Raw genomic sequence first — 14,369 nt, 5'->3', positions numbered from 1 at the left:
GGAGAAAGAGAGGGAAGAAGGGAGAAAGGGTAGGAGGGTGTTGGGGTTTATTTAGAGTGCGTGCAGGACTGCAGGCTGTCTGCTTGAGAAGAGGTTTCAATTGTATACCTAAAAATCAGTATAGTTTTATTGGATAAAGTGAAACATATCTTTACAAGAATATACAGACTTATTGGAGGGAAATGGAATGGCAGTGACTATAATATTCAGTGCTCTACTAGCAGCAGCACATATGGAAGTATTTGATGCTTGGTGAGCTGGAGAGCCATGACCGTGTGTAAACATGCCTAGTCACATCTTGGTTTCCCATCATGCATCACAGTGAAGCGGCTGAGGAAGAAGTGGGAGGAGGAAGAGGAGGAGAGGCTGAGGAAGATCCTGGTACACGCCGAACCCAAGAGTAAGGAAATCCCCTCAACACTGGTTTTCATATTCATTCATAAGCAGCTTCAACTTCATTTGAGGGGCGGCAGGTAGCCTAGCGATTAAGAGCATTGGACCAGTAACCAAAAGGGTGTTGGTTCGTATCCCAGAGCTGACTAGGTGAAACATCTGTCAATGTGCCATTGAGCAAGTCACTTTACCCTAAAGTTTTGGTGTTTTGGTTTTGGTATCAGCTGGTATCAAAATGTGCAGCCAGGGGTGGGCCCCAGGACAGACTTTGGGAAACCCTGCTGTCGTGTCTTTGGCTATGCCAGATTAAGTGATATGACATGCTATTCTATAAAATCCTTTCTCCGTAATAACTACTACCTGATTGAGCTAATCATGTAAATATAATTAACTAGAAAGTCGGGGCACCACGAAATAATATTTATAGAGCTGTTATCTTCCCGAATAAACTCTTAAAGACCTAGTAATATTTTACATCAATAGCAGTCAATATTAATCGTCACCTTATTTCAGTCTCTTCTGAAAGTTGTAAATTCTTGGAACCCTGGCTAACACGTTGAATCAGCAATACAAAATTGAAGTTTAATTATTTATTTAGTAAATACCTAACTAATCACACAGAATTACATATACACAGAATGAATAATACCTTGATTACAAATTATGTCATAAAGGAAAATGTCCCTAGTGGGCGGAACAGATATGACAGCTGGTTACGCAAAAGAAAAGGGGGCTGGGTTTGAGTGAAAGAGCGGGAAGACTTGAGGAACCAAGGGGAGAAGCCATGCTATCGTAAATACATTATCTTATGCATTCTAAATGACCGCCCATTTGGAAAAGGAAAATGCAATAAATATTTACTCTGAGCTAGGCTTCGGTAGGTTGGTGGTAGATGGAAAGCCGTGTTTGTCCTTTGAAGAATGTCTCTGCTGGTAAATTGGATACGTTGTAGTAACGTCGTTGTGTAGTAGACGGAATACTCAGTCTGTTCTTTCCTAATTTATGTTTGCAGCTGCTGTTGCTAACTCAACGTCTAGGAGGCATCACTTCTGTAGTGAATAAGAGTTCAAAGTTCATACCATTCGCAACCAAAGCTCACGCTGATGTTGGCTTAGTTCTGTAGTTGACATGTTAGTCCTTTTTAACGTAGGGACCGTCGTACTCACATCCTTGGAACAGGAGGTTAAATATTCGTCAAGGGCTTCTATAGTGGACAGAGAAAAGGGATGTGTTTCATAATTTACAACCTATGTCTCTTCACGTGGGCCTGCCACTGAGTCGGGCCTAATTCACTCATGAAAACCCAATTCTCACATTTTAGAAGCTAAAATCACATTTCATCCCATCACGAATAATTTCATATTCAAACATTTAACAACAATTCCATGTGAATCCGATAACTCTGATGTGTAGACTTTCCACTGTAGAGTTTATGTCATTCTATCATTGATGAGAATGTGCCAGATGACAACCGAACTGTCATAATATACATTAAGTACCACCGCATATGTTCAATTGGTCGGATTACCAGAATATAGTTAATTTCCCCCCACCTTTCTGATGTTCCCAGAATCTCTATGTTAACCAAGGGGTTTTCAAATTTCACATCAGTAGAGTAGAGAGAGAGGTAAAAAGGGGGGAAGAGGTATTTATGACTGTCATAAACCTACCCCCAGGCCAACGTCATGACACTGCCTTTAGTGACTGTCTATCTCCTGCAGCTGGACTGTTGGCCTGTTTTCTCCTGTCTACTGTAACAACCTGGCTTTCTCCCCAATCAGACTTCTGGTCCTGCCAGAAAGACATGTTTTACTGTACAGTCAGACTAGGAGACGACAAGCATTCTCTCTCTCTTTCTCTTCCTCTTACAAGCACCAGATTTTAGACTTGTTTTATGGCCTTTCGAGACCTCATGAAAAGGGAAATGGTCGCTGCGAGAATTTATATTTTTTAATGCCCTTGAAAACAAACCATTCTCTTTTCACCCTTTGTCACGCCCTGACCATAGTAAGCTGTTATTTCTCTGTGTTGGTTGGGGCGTGATAGTGACTTGGGTGGGTCATCTAGGTGAATTTGTATGTCTATGGTGGCCTGATATGGTTCCCAATCAGAGGCAGCTGTTTATCGTTGTCTCTGATTGTGGATCATATTTAGGTAGCCATTTCCCCGTGGTTATTCGTGGGATCTTGTCTACATTTAGTTGCCTGAGTGCACAACAGTAGCTTCACGGTTCGTTCGTTCGGTTGGTTGTTTGTTTGTTTGTTGTTTTGTTCAGTGAGTTTCGGTTTATTAAAATTATGTGGAACTCTACTCACGCTGCGCCTTGGTCAAATCAAATCAAAATCAAATCACATTTTTATTTGTCACATACACATGGTTAGCAGATGTTAATGCGAATGTGGAGAAATGCTTGTGCTTCTAGTTCCGACAATGCAGTAATAACCAACGAGTAATCTAACCTAACAATTTCACAACAGCTACCTTATACACACAAGTGTAAAGAAGATGCAGTAGATGGTATAGAGTACAGTATATACATATGAGATGCGTAATATACGGTATGTAAACATTATGTTAAGTAGCGTTGTTTCAAGTGGCTAGTGATACATTTTTTACATGTATGGCAGCAGCCACTCAATGTGCGTGGTGGCTGTTTAACAGTCTGATGGCCTTGAGATAGAAGCTGTTTTTCAGTCTCTCGGTTCCTGCTTTGATGCACCTGTACTGACCTTGTCTTCTGGATGATAGCGGGGTGAACAGGCAGTGGCTCGGGTGGTTGTTGTCCTTGATGATTTTTATGGCCTTCCTGTGACATCGGGTGGTGTAGGTGTCCTGGAGGGCAGGTAGTTTGCCCCCGGTGATGCGTTGTGCAGACCTCACTACCCTCTGGAGAGCCTTACGGTTGTGGGCGGAGCAGTTGCCGTACCAGGCGGTGATACAGCCCGACAGGATGCTCTCGATTGTGCATCTGTAAAAGTTTGTGAGTGCTTTTGGTGACAAGCCAAATTTCTTCAGCCTCCTGAGGTTGAAGAGGTGCTGCTGCGCCTTCTTCACCACGCTGTCTGTGTGGGTGGACCAATTCAGTTTGTCAGTGATGTGTACGCCGAGGAACTTAATACTTTCTACCCTCGATGTGGATAGGGGGGTGCTCCCTCTGCTGTTCCTGAAGTCCACGATCATCTCCTTTGTTTTGTTGACGTTGAGTGTGAGGTTATTTTCCTGACACCACACTCTGAGGGCCCTCACCTCCTCCCTGTAAGCTGTCTCGTCGTTGTTGGTAATCAAGCCTACCACTGTAGTGTCGTCTGCAAACTTGATGATTGAGTTGGAGGCGTGCATGGCCACGCAGTCGTGGGTGAACAGGGAGTACAGGAGAACAGGGAGTACAGGGCGGGGTCGAGACCCAGCTTGATGACGAGTTTGGAGGGTACTATGGTGTTAAATGCTGAGCTGTAGTTGTTGAACAGCATTCTCACATAGGTATTCCTCTTGTCCAGATGGGTTAGGGCAGTGTGCAGTGTGGTTGCGATTGCATCGTCTGTGGACCTATTTTGGCGGTAAGCAAATTGGAGTGGGTCTAGGGTGTCAGGTAGGGTGGAGGTGATATGGTCCTTGACTAGTCTCTCAAAGCACTTCATGATGACGGAAGTGAGTGATACGGGGCGGTAGTCGTTTAGCTCAGTTACCTTAGCTTTCTTGGGAACAGGAACAATGGTGGCCCTCCTGGTCCGTGACAGGGCTGGTTTTCTTTTTGTAATCCGTGGTTGACTGTAGACCCTGCCACATACCTCTTGTGTCTGAGCTGTTGAATTGCGACTCTACTTTGTCTCTATACTGACGCTTAGCTTGTTTGATTGCCTTGCGGAGGGAATAGCTACACTGTTTGTATTTGGTCATGTTTCCAGTCACCTTGCCCTGGTTAAAAGCAGTGGTTTGTGCTAATGCTGCCATCAATCCCCGGTTTCTGGTTGGGGAATGTTTTAATAGTTGCTGTGGGTACGACATCGCCAACGCACTTGCTAATGAACTCGCTCACCGAATCAGCGTATTCGTCAATGTTGTTGTTTGACGCAATGCGGAACATATCCCAATCCACGTGATCGAAGCAATCTTGAAGCGTGGAATCAGATTGGTCGGACCAGCGTTGAACAGACCTGAGAGCGGGAACTTCCTGTTTTAGTTTCTGTCTATAGGCTGGAAGCAACAAAATGCAGTCGTGGTCAGCTTTTCCGAAAGGAAGGCGGGGGAGGGCCTTATATGCGTCGCGGAAGTTAGAATAACAATGATCCAGGGTTTTTCCAGCCCTGGTAGCACAATCAATATGCTGATAGAATTTAGGTAGTCTTGTTTTCAGATTAGCCTTGTTAAAATCCCCAGCTACAATGAATGCCGCCTCAGGATATGTGGTTTCCAGTTTACATAGAGTCAAAAAAAGTTCATTCAGGGCCATCGATGTGTCTGCTTGGGGGGGAATATATGCGGCTGTGATTATAATCGAAGAGAATTCTCTTGGTAGATAATGCGGTCGACATTTGATTGTGAGGAATTCTAATTCAGGTGAACAGAAGGACTTGAGTTCCTGTATGTTTTATGATCACACCACGTCTCGTTAATCATAAGGCATACCCCCCCGTCCCTCTTCTTACCAGAAAGATGTTTGTTTCTGTCGGCACGATGCGTGAAGAAACCAGCTGGCTGTACCGACTCTGATAGTGTGTCTCGAGTGAGCAATGTTTCCGTGAAGCAAAGAACGTTACAGTCTCTGATATCTCTCTGGAATACTACCCTTGCTCGGATTTCATCAACCTTGTTGTCAAGAGACTGGACATTGGCGAGTAGTATGCTCGGGTCTACTCATTTCAACGATCGTGACAGAAGATTCCACTAAAAACGGACCAAGCAGCGTGGCCAGGAGGAATGGACCTGGGAGGAAATCCTGGAGGGAGCAGGACCCTGGACAAGGTCCGGCGAGTATCGCCGTCCGAAGGAGGAGATAGAGGCAGCGAAAGCGGAAAGGCGACGATACGAGGAGATAGCTCAACGAAGCAAGCACGAGAGGCAGCCCCGAAATCAAGTCAGGCACCGTGTTATGCGGTGATGCGCACGGTGTCTCCAGTGCGCATTCACAGCCCGGTGCGCTCTGTTTCAGATTCCCGCAGTTGCCGTGCTAGAGTGGGCATTCAGCCAGGACGGATTGTGCCGGCTCAGCGCTCCTGGTCTCCAGTAGTCTCCTCGGTCCAGGATATCCTGCGGCGGTTCTACGCACTGTGTCGCCAGTGCGCCTTCACAGCCCAGACCAAAACATTTAGCCGACAAACTTTTTTGTAATCTTTATTTGACAATAAAGCAGATAAAACTAAAATGATTTTAAAAAATTAAAACAATTGTGTGTCACATGATTTATGAGTTGTTTTGTTCCTAGAATGCCCTCCTCTAGGTCTGGAGTCCCATCGTGTTGACGATGACCAGCTGCTGGCCTCTTCTCAGTCTCACCACGGCTTCTCTGCTCAGCGGGGCAGGCTCAACATGCAGGTAAACACGGTACTACATTACACTGTAGTGTAGATATACAGAGTACTACACCATAGTACTGCCTCATTTAAGTCTCACCACGGCTTCTTTGCTCAGAGGCATGCTCAACGTGCAGGTACACACAGTATGATACACTATCACTGGCGTACCAGACGCCCTCGCAGCCCACTGACTGGGGGCCCACTGGCTCTGGGGGCACCACACCCAATAACAAAACAACAACAACAAAATAATAGGATATGAACATCTCATATGCCATGGCAAATATGTTTAGAATAACAGGAAATTAGCTTTAAAATAGCAACATTTTCTCTCAGACTCATGGCAAAATGTGTAGAATAGCATGAGATTAGCTATAAAACTGCACATTTTTCTATTTCCCCCGTAGTTAAATGTGTAGAATTGTAGGAAGCTAGCTGTTTCCTCCTCCCCCTTGCGGACCTTGTGTACCATAGTACGTCAGTTTTATAAATACAGAATGTTGTAATACCCATTATACTTGTTGTATTCTAATGTTCCTGTATACAAACGCACAAACCAAATCTTCACATAAAATCATGAGAGAAGTCAGAACACACACAGCCCCGACACATCTGACAAGAGGGGGGCTATGTTGTCTTCCCAGAGCTCCGGTAATGAGGAGGGTGTGTACGGGGGTGCGTGGTGTGCTGAGCCAGAGGAAAAGAACCACTGGTTTGAGGTGGACGCTCGCAGAGAGGTGGAGTTCACTGGAGTCATCGTACAGGGCAGAAACTCAGACACAGCGTAAGTCCTGCTGCCTGGTGTCACTGCACTGGGGTCACTGCACTGGGGTCACTGCACTGTTCACACAGCCAGGGCCAGGTGGAATCCCCATTAACCTGCACAATTGATTTGAAATGAACAACACGTGAAATTAATCCAAACCAAACAGCATATATCAATAGGTTGAGTTGTATCCATTAGATAAGCAGAATGCTGTACAAGGGATTATAGAGAAAAAGTCAAAGGAAATGGAATCTTACCTGTGGAATCATCTGGCATTTTGAATGTTAGAGATATATGTTGGATATTCGTATGACTTGTAAAGTCGCTCTCTCTCTCTTGCTCTCTTTTTCTTCTCTATCTGTATTTCAGTGAAGATTTTGTGTCCACGTTCTACGTGTCCTTCAGTAATGACAGTCGTGATTGGACGGTGCTCCATGATGGCTATGCTGAGTGGGTCAGTAACCTCTCTTACGATTGATCAGTACAGCCGGCAATTTAATATCCAAATAATCTCTTAACTTTCCTCCTCTCTAACCTCTCCCCTCCCCATACCCTCTCCTCTCCTTTCCATACCCTCTCCTCTCCTTTCCATACCCTCTCCTCTCCTCCCCTCTCTGTCCTTCTTTCCCTCCTCCCTCCTTCCCTCCCTCCCTCCAGTTGTTCTATGGGAATGTGGATCGGGACTCTCCAGTGATGGTAGAGTTTGATTGGCCAACCGTGGCACGTTACATCCGTATCCTTCCCCAGAGCTGGAACGACAGCCTGTGTCTCAGACTTGAGGTCATGGCCTGCCAACTGACCAGTGAGTACAGTACAATGCATAACCCCATCAACCCTCCATAAACTCCAGAATGTCATCACATCCATAACTCCAACACCTTCATAACCCCTAAAATGACAATAATCACCTCCTCAACCATCCCCCTCCTCAACATCCCCGTTACCATCCCCATTACCATCCCCCTCCTCAACATCCCCGTTACCATCCCCCTCCTCAACATCCCCGTTACCATCCCCCTCCTCAACATCACCGTTACCATCCCCCTCCTCAACATCCCCGTTACCATCCCCCTCCTCAACATCCCCGTTACCATCCCCCTCCTCAACATCACCGTTACCATCCCCCTCCTCAACATCCCCGTTACCATCCCCCTCCTCAACATCCCCGTTACCATCCCCCTCCTCAACATCACCGTTACCATCCCCCTCCTCAACCATCCCCGTTACCATCCCCCTCCTCAACATCCCGTTACCATCCCCCTCCTCAACATCCCCGTTACCATCCCCCTCCTCAACATCCCCGTTACCATCCCCCTCCTCAACATCCCCGTTACCATCCCCCTCCTCAACATCCCCGTTACCATCCCCCTCCTCAACATCCCCGTTACCATCCCCCTCCTCAACCATCCCCGTTACCATCCCCCTCCTCAACCATCCCCGTTACCATCCCCCTCCTCAACATCCCCATTACCATCCCCCTCCTCAACCATCCCCGTTACCGTCCCCCTCCTCAACATCCCCGTTTCCATCCCCCTCCTCAACCATCCCCGTTACCATCCCCCTCCTCAACCATCCCCGTTACCATCCCCCTCCTCAACGATCCCCGTTACCATCCCCCTCCTCAACATCCCCGTTACCATCCCCCTCCTCAACCATCCCCGTTACCATCCCCCTCCTCAACCATCCCCGTTACCGTCCCCCTCCTCAACATCCCCGTTACCATCCCCCTCCTCAACCATCCCCGTTACCATCCCCCTCCTCAACATCCCCGTTACCATCCCCCTCCTCAACCATCCCCGTTACCATCCCCCTCCTCAACATCCCCGTTACCATCCCCCTCCTCAACATCCCCGTTACCATCCCCCTCCTCAACCATCCCCGTTACCATCCCCCTCCTCAACCATCCCCGTTACCATCCCCCTCCTCAACCATCCCCGTTACCGTCCCCCTCCTCAACATCCCCGTTACCATCCCCCTCCTCAACCATCCCCGTTACCATCCCCCTCCTCAACCATCCCCGTTACCATCCCCCTCCTCAACGATCCCCGTTACCATCCCCCTCCTCAACATCCCCGTTACCATCCCCCTCCTCAACCATCCCCGTTACCATCCCCCTCCTCAACCATCCCCGTTACCATCCCCCTCCTCAACCATCCCCGTTACCATCCCCCTCCTCAACATCCCCGTTACCATCCCCCTCCTCAACCATCCCCGTTACCATCCCCCTCCTCAACATCCCCGTTACCATCCCCCTCCTCAACATCCCCGTTACCATCCCCCTCCTCAACCATCCCCGTTACCATCCCCCTCCTCAACCATCCCCGTTACCATCCCCCTCCTCAACATCCCCGTTACCATCCCCCTCCTCAACCATCCCCGTTACCATCCCCCTCCTCAACCATCCCCGTTACCATCCCCCTCCTCAACGTTACCATCCCCCTCCTCAACCATCCCCGTTACCATCCCCCTCCTCAACATCCCCGTTACCATCCCCCTCCTCAACCATCCCCGTTACCATCCCCCTCCTCAACCATCCCCGTTACCATCCCCCTCCTCAACATCCCCGTCACCATCACCCTCCTCAACATCCCCGTTACCATCACCCTCCTCAACATCCCCGTTACCATCCCCGTCCTCAACCATCCCCGTTACCATCCCCGTCCTCAACCATCCCCGTTACCATCCCCCTCCTCAACCATCCCCGTTACCATCCCCCTCCTCAACATCCCCGTTACCATCCCCCTCCTCAACATCCCCGTTACCATCCCCCTCCTCAACATCCCCGTTACCATCCCCCTCCTCAACATCCCCGTTACCATCCCCCTCCTCAACCATCCCCGTTACCATCCCCCTCCTCAACATCCCCATTACCATCCCCCTCCTCAACCATCCCCGTTACCGTCCCCCTCCTCAACATCCCCGTTACCATCCCCCTCCTCAACCATCCCCGTTACCATCCCCCTCCTCAACCATCCCCGTTACCATCCCCCTCCTCAACGATCCCCGTTACCATCCCCCTCCTCAACATCCCCGTTACCATCCCCCTCCTCAACCATCCCCGTTACCATCCCCCTCCTCAACCATCCCCGTTACCATCCCCCTCCTCAACCATCCCCGTTACCGTCCCCCTCCTCAACATCCCCGTTACCATCCCCCTCCTCAACCATCCCCGTTACCATCCCCCTCCTCAACATCCCCGTTACCATCCCCCTCCTCAACCATCCCCGTTACCATCCCCCTCCTCAACATCCCCGTTACCATCCCCCTCCTCAACATCCCCGTTACCATCCCCCTCCTCAACCATCCCCGTTACCATCCCCCTCCTCAACCATCCCCGTTACCATCCCCCTCCTCAACCATCCCCGTTACCGTCCCCCTCCTCAACATCCCCGTTACCATCCCCCTCCTCAACATCCCCGTTACCATCCCCCTCCTCAACATCCCCGTTACCATCCCCCTCCTCAACCATCCCCGTTACCATCCCCCTCCTCAACATCCCCGTTACCATCCCCCTCCTCAACATCCCCGTTACCATCCCCCTCCTCAACCATCCCCGTTACCATCCCCCTCCTCAACCATCCCCGTTACCATCCCCCTCCTCAACCATCCCCGTTACCATCCCCGTCCTCAACCATCCCCGTTACCATCCCCCTCCTCAACCATCCCCGTTACCATCCCCCTCCTCAACGTTACCATCCCCCTCCTCAACCATCCCCGTTACCATCCCCCTCCTCAACCATCCCCGTTACCATCCCCATCCTCAACCATCCCCGTTACCATCGCCCTCCTCAACCATCCCCGTTACCATCCCCCTCCTCAACATCCCATTACCATCCCCCTCCTCAACATCACGTTACCATCCCCCTCCTCAACATCCCGTTACCATCCCCCTCCTCAACATCCCCGTTACCATCACCCTCCTCAACCATCCCCGTTACCATCCCCTTCCTCAACCATCCCCGTTACCATCCCCCTCCTCAACCATCCCCGTTACCGTCCCCCTCCTCAACATCCCCGTTACCATCCCCCTCCTCAACATCCCCGTTACCATCCCCCTCCTCCACCATCCCCGTCACCATCCCCCTCCTCAACATCCCCGTTACCATCCCCCTCCTCAACATCCCCGTCACCATCCCACTCCTCAACCATCCCCGTTACCATCCCCCTCCTCAACATCCCCGTTACCATCCCCCTCCTCAACCATCCCCGTCACCATCCCCCTCCTCAACATCCCCGTTACCATCCCCGTCCTCAACCATCCCCGTTACCATCCCCCTCCTCAACCATCCCCGTCACCATCACCCTCCTCAACATCCCCTTTACCATCCCCGTCCTCAACCATCCCCGTTACCATCCCCCTCCTCAACATCCCCATTACCATCCCCCTCCTCAACCATCCCCGTTACCATCCCCCTCCTCAACATCCCCGTTACCATCCCCCTCCTCAACATCCCCGTTACCATCCCCGTCCTCAACCATCCCCGCTACTCCCCAATGAATGATCGCTCCCATGCGTTTTCAGCCACATGCTTCCAATGTCTGCCCACCCCTTCCCACAGGCAGCTTCCGTAGTGAGAATGAGGTCAACCCCACAGACAACCTGGACTTCAGACACCACAACTATAAGGACATGAGACAGGTGAGTGTTTAATGAGTGTGACGGGTGAGATTGACACTGTCCTTCATCTCTTCCTCATCCCTCTCTCCTCTCCTCCCTTACTCCTCTCTCACTATCTCCCTCCTCTCCCGCTCCCATTCTCCCTCCATCACGCCCACTTCCCACCTCCCTCTCTCCCTCCATTTTTCCATCACTCCCTCATCTCTGCCACTCTCCGTTCTCCCTCATCCACTTCCTCCCTCCCTCCCTCTCTCCATGTCAGATGATGAAGGTGATAAATGAGGAGTGTCCGAACATCACTAGGATCTATAACATTGGGAAGAGCTCTGCAGGCCTGAAGATGTATGCCATGGAGATCTCTGACAACCCCGGGGAACACCAGACAGGTGTGTGTTTGGTTGTGTGTGTGTGTGATAGTTGAGCCATACAGCAAAGGAACACACATACAAACTAAGTGATCACAAAACACCATCACATGATGACGTCATCTTCCTCACCAGGTGAGCCGGAGTTCCGCTACACGGCGGGTCTCCATGGTAACGAGGCACTGGGGCGGGAGCTGCTCCTCCTGCTGATGCAGTTCATGTGTAAGGAGTATAATGACAACAACCCCAGAGTGCGCCGCCTGGTGGAGGGAGTAAGAATACACCTGGTTCCCTCACTCAACCCAGACGCCTACGAACTGGCCTACGAGATGGTGAGGGACCTGGGCTCATTCCAGAAGGATGCTCCAACAAGGAATATACAGTATATGTTTAAACTGATAGAACTGGAACCAATGTTACATTACATACTGTCCTTCCGAATCCGGTTTCTCACACCCCTGGCTCCAAACTCCCTGCTTTTAATCTCTCCAATAGAGATCCTTTCTTTATTATTTTCTAGCCTCCTCTTTCATCTCCAGGGCTCTGAGATGGGGAACTGGGGTCTGGGCCACTGGACTGAGGAGGGATACGATATCTTCCAGAACTTCCCGGACCTCAACAGTGTTCTATGGGGGGCAGAGGACAGAGGCTGGGTCCCACGCATTGTACCTAATCACCACATCCCACTCCCAGAGAACTTCCTCAATGGCTCGGTGGGTGTTAGGGCTACAGATGTTGTTTTTATTTTATTTTATATTGTTAATTTTCCAATTATACTACAGTTTGTATTTCTGGTGTTAGATCTACATTTCTCTCCCACTCTCTCTCTGTAGGTTGCCCTGGAAACCAAAGCCATTATTAACTGGATGGAGCGGACCCCATTTGTGTTGGGAGCCAATTTGCAGGGTGGAGAGAAAGTGGTGGCGTACCCGTTTGACATGCAGCGACCTCCAAAGGCTACAGGAGTGGGTTCTGTTCTGACTGGAATAAGATTAATCAGCACTGGCAGGGCCGGATTACCGAACAAGCACTCAGAGCACATGCCCCGGGGCCCTGACTTCCAGGGTGCCCCAAACCCCCAAAATCATGGGGTTGGGGTAGCAAAATGTTAGCAAAATGTTCTCTCAGCATCATGGCAAAATGTGAAGACAAGCATAAGATGAGCTATGAAACATTAAAAACAATTCCCTGCACCATTGCAAAAAGTGTACAATTACAGGAAATGTTCTTACAACTGCCCTGGGGCCCTAAATGATGTAGTCCGGCCCTGAACACTGGTGTCCAAAAGTAGTCCACTATTTAGTGAATTTCGAAATAGGGAATTTCAGACATACACAAGGAATTATATTTGCACTGGGAGCCAAGAGAATAGTGTTCCATTTCAGGCCCAGCCCTGGTCTCTTCTATAACATGAACCTTATGTCTAATTCCTCTGTCTTCCAAAAGACTTTGGGGTCTTGGCGTGAGTTGAGACCCGGTGTGAACCATGAGATGAATGAGGAAACGTGGGCCCGGATGCAGCGTCAGAACGGGGACGCGCTACGAGAGACGTCTGACGACACCATGTTCCGCTGGCTGGCCATGACGTACGCCCACAGCCACCTGACCATGACGGAGACCCAGCGGGGCTCCTGCCACACCGACGACATCTCTGGGGGACAGGGCATCATCAACAGGGCCAGCTGGAAACCTGTGGTGGGAAGTGAGTGCCTATGGGGAGGGGGAGAGATGTGAATAGTGGTAAAGGGGGAAAGGGAAGAGGGAGAGTCAGGGGAAGAGGGGGAGAGAGATGGGGAGGAAAAATGAAAGGAGAGAGTATGACAAAGAGTGAGGGAGGAAGAGATAAGTACGGAAAAATCTGGTGAGAGAGCTCCTAATTAACCCAATATCATGTATTCTTCCCTCCCCGCCACGCTGTAAATTCCCAGGTATGAATGACTTCAGCTACCTGCACACTAACTGCTTTGAGCTGTCTGTCTTCCTGGGTTGTGACAAGTTTCCTCATGAGAGTGAGCTGCCTCTGGAGTGGGAGAACAACCGGGAGGCACTACTGTCCTTTATAGAACAGGTGAGAATACACAGATAATATAATACTTATTATTGAATTTTTAAACCATTCTCATACTTGTTTTTTAATGTATTTAATGTGTCTTTACTGGAAACTGTACTGTATGTTGCTGATGAGTAAATACTTGATTGCATTGCATCCAGTGATGTCATCTGAGCATTGAGCCCTTACATATGTGCTGTTTCCTGTGGTAGGTGCATCGTGGGATAAAGGGCATAGTGAGGGACATGGAGGGTAAACCCCTGGCCAACGCCACCATTTCTGTGGACGGCGTCAAGCACGATGTCAAGACTGGTAAATCTGCATTCACACGCCCCCCATCAGCAAACCACAGAGAACGGATATTACCAGGTCTTACTTTTCATGTATTTTTTATTTAACCTTTATTTAACTAGGCAAGTCAGTTAAGAACAAATTCTTATTTACAATGACGGCCTACCCCGGCCAAACCCTGACCCGGAAGACGCTGGGCCAATTGTGCACCGCCCTATGGGACTTCCAATCGCGGCGGGTTGTGATATAGCCTGGAATCGAACCAAGGTCTGTAGTGACACCTCTAGCACTGAGTTGCAGTGCCTTAGACCGCTGCGCCACTCGGGAGCCCACATGTACATGGTAGTTAATTGATAAAAAATAGCAATTAACA

At 49.7% G+C, this 14,369-nt stretch overlaps 1 protein-coding gene across 1 annotated transcript in view; it reads left to right on the top strand.

Annotated features, from left to right (window-relative positions):
• The window catches only part of LOC129818113 (inactive carboxypeptidase-like protein X2), a 37,298-nt gene that overhangs the window by 21,153 nt on the left and 1,776 nt on the right, over positions 1-14,369 (top strand). The window contains exons 7-19 of the mRNA XM_055873696.1: positions 323-400; positions 5,816-5,925; positions 6,551-6,690; positions 7,042-7,126; positions 7,330-7,474; positions 11,232-11,311; positions 11,553-11,676; positions 11,791-11,987; positions 12,195-12,368; positions 12,489-12,620; positions 13,102-13,357; positions 13,584-13,723; positions 13,918-14,017. Of these exons, the coding sequence (XP_055729671.1) occupies positions 323-400; positions 5,816-5,925; positions 6,551-6,690; positions 7,042-7,126; positions 7,330-7,474; positions 11,232-11,311; positions 11,553-11,676; positions 11,791-11,987; positions 12,195-12,368; positions 12,489-12,620; positions 13,102-13,357; positions 13,584-13,723; positions 13,918-14,017 (1,761 nt within the window). The remainder of the gene's footprint in view (positions 1-322; positions 401-5,815; positions 5,926-6,550; positions 6,691-7,041; positions 7,127-7,329; positions 7,475-11,231; positions 11,312-11,552; positions 11,677-11,790; positions 11,988-12,194; positions 12,369-12,488; positions 12,621-13,101; positions 13,358-13,583; positions 13,724-13,917; positions 14,018-14,369) is intronic.

This window comes from Salvelinus fontinalis, chromosome 21 (genome assembly GCF_029448725.1).
Source record: "Salvelinus fontinalis isolate EN_2023a chromosome 21, ASM2944872v1, whole genome shotgun sequence".
In the NCBI taxonomy this organism is placed as follows: Eukaryota; Metazoa; Chordata; class Actinopteri; order Salmoniformes; family Salmonidae; genus Salvelinus; species Salvelinus fontinalis.
Note: the sequence above shows the minus strand (reverse complement) of the source record. Positions and strands in the feature narration are given on the sequence as shown.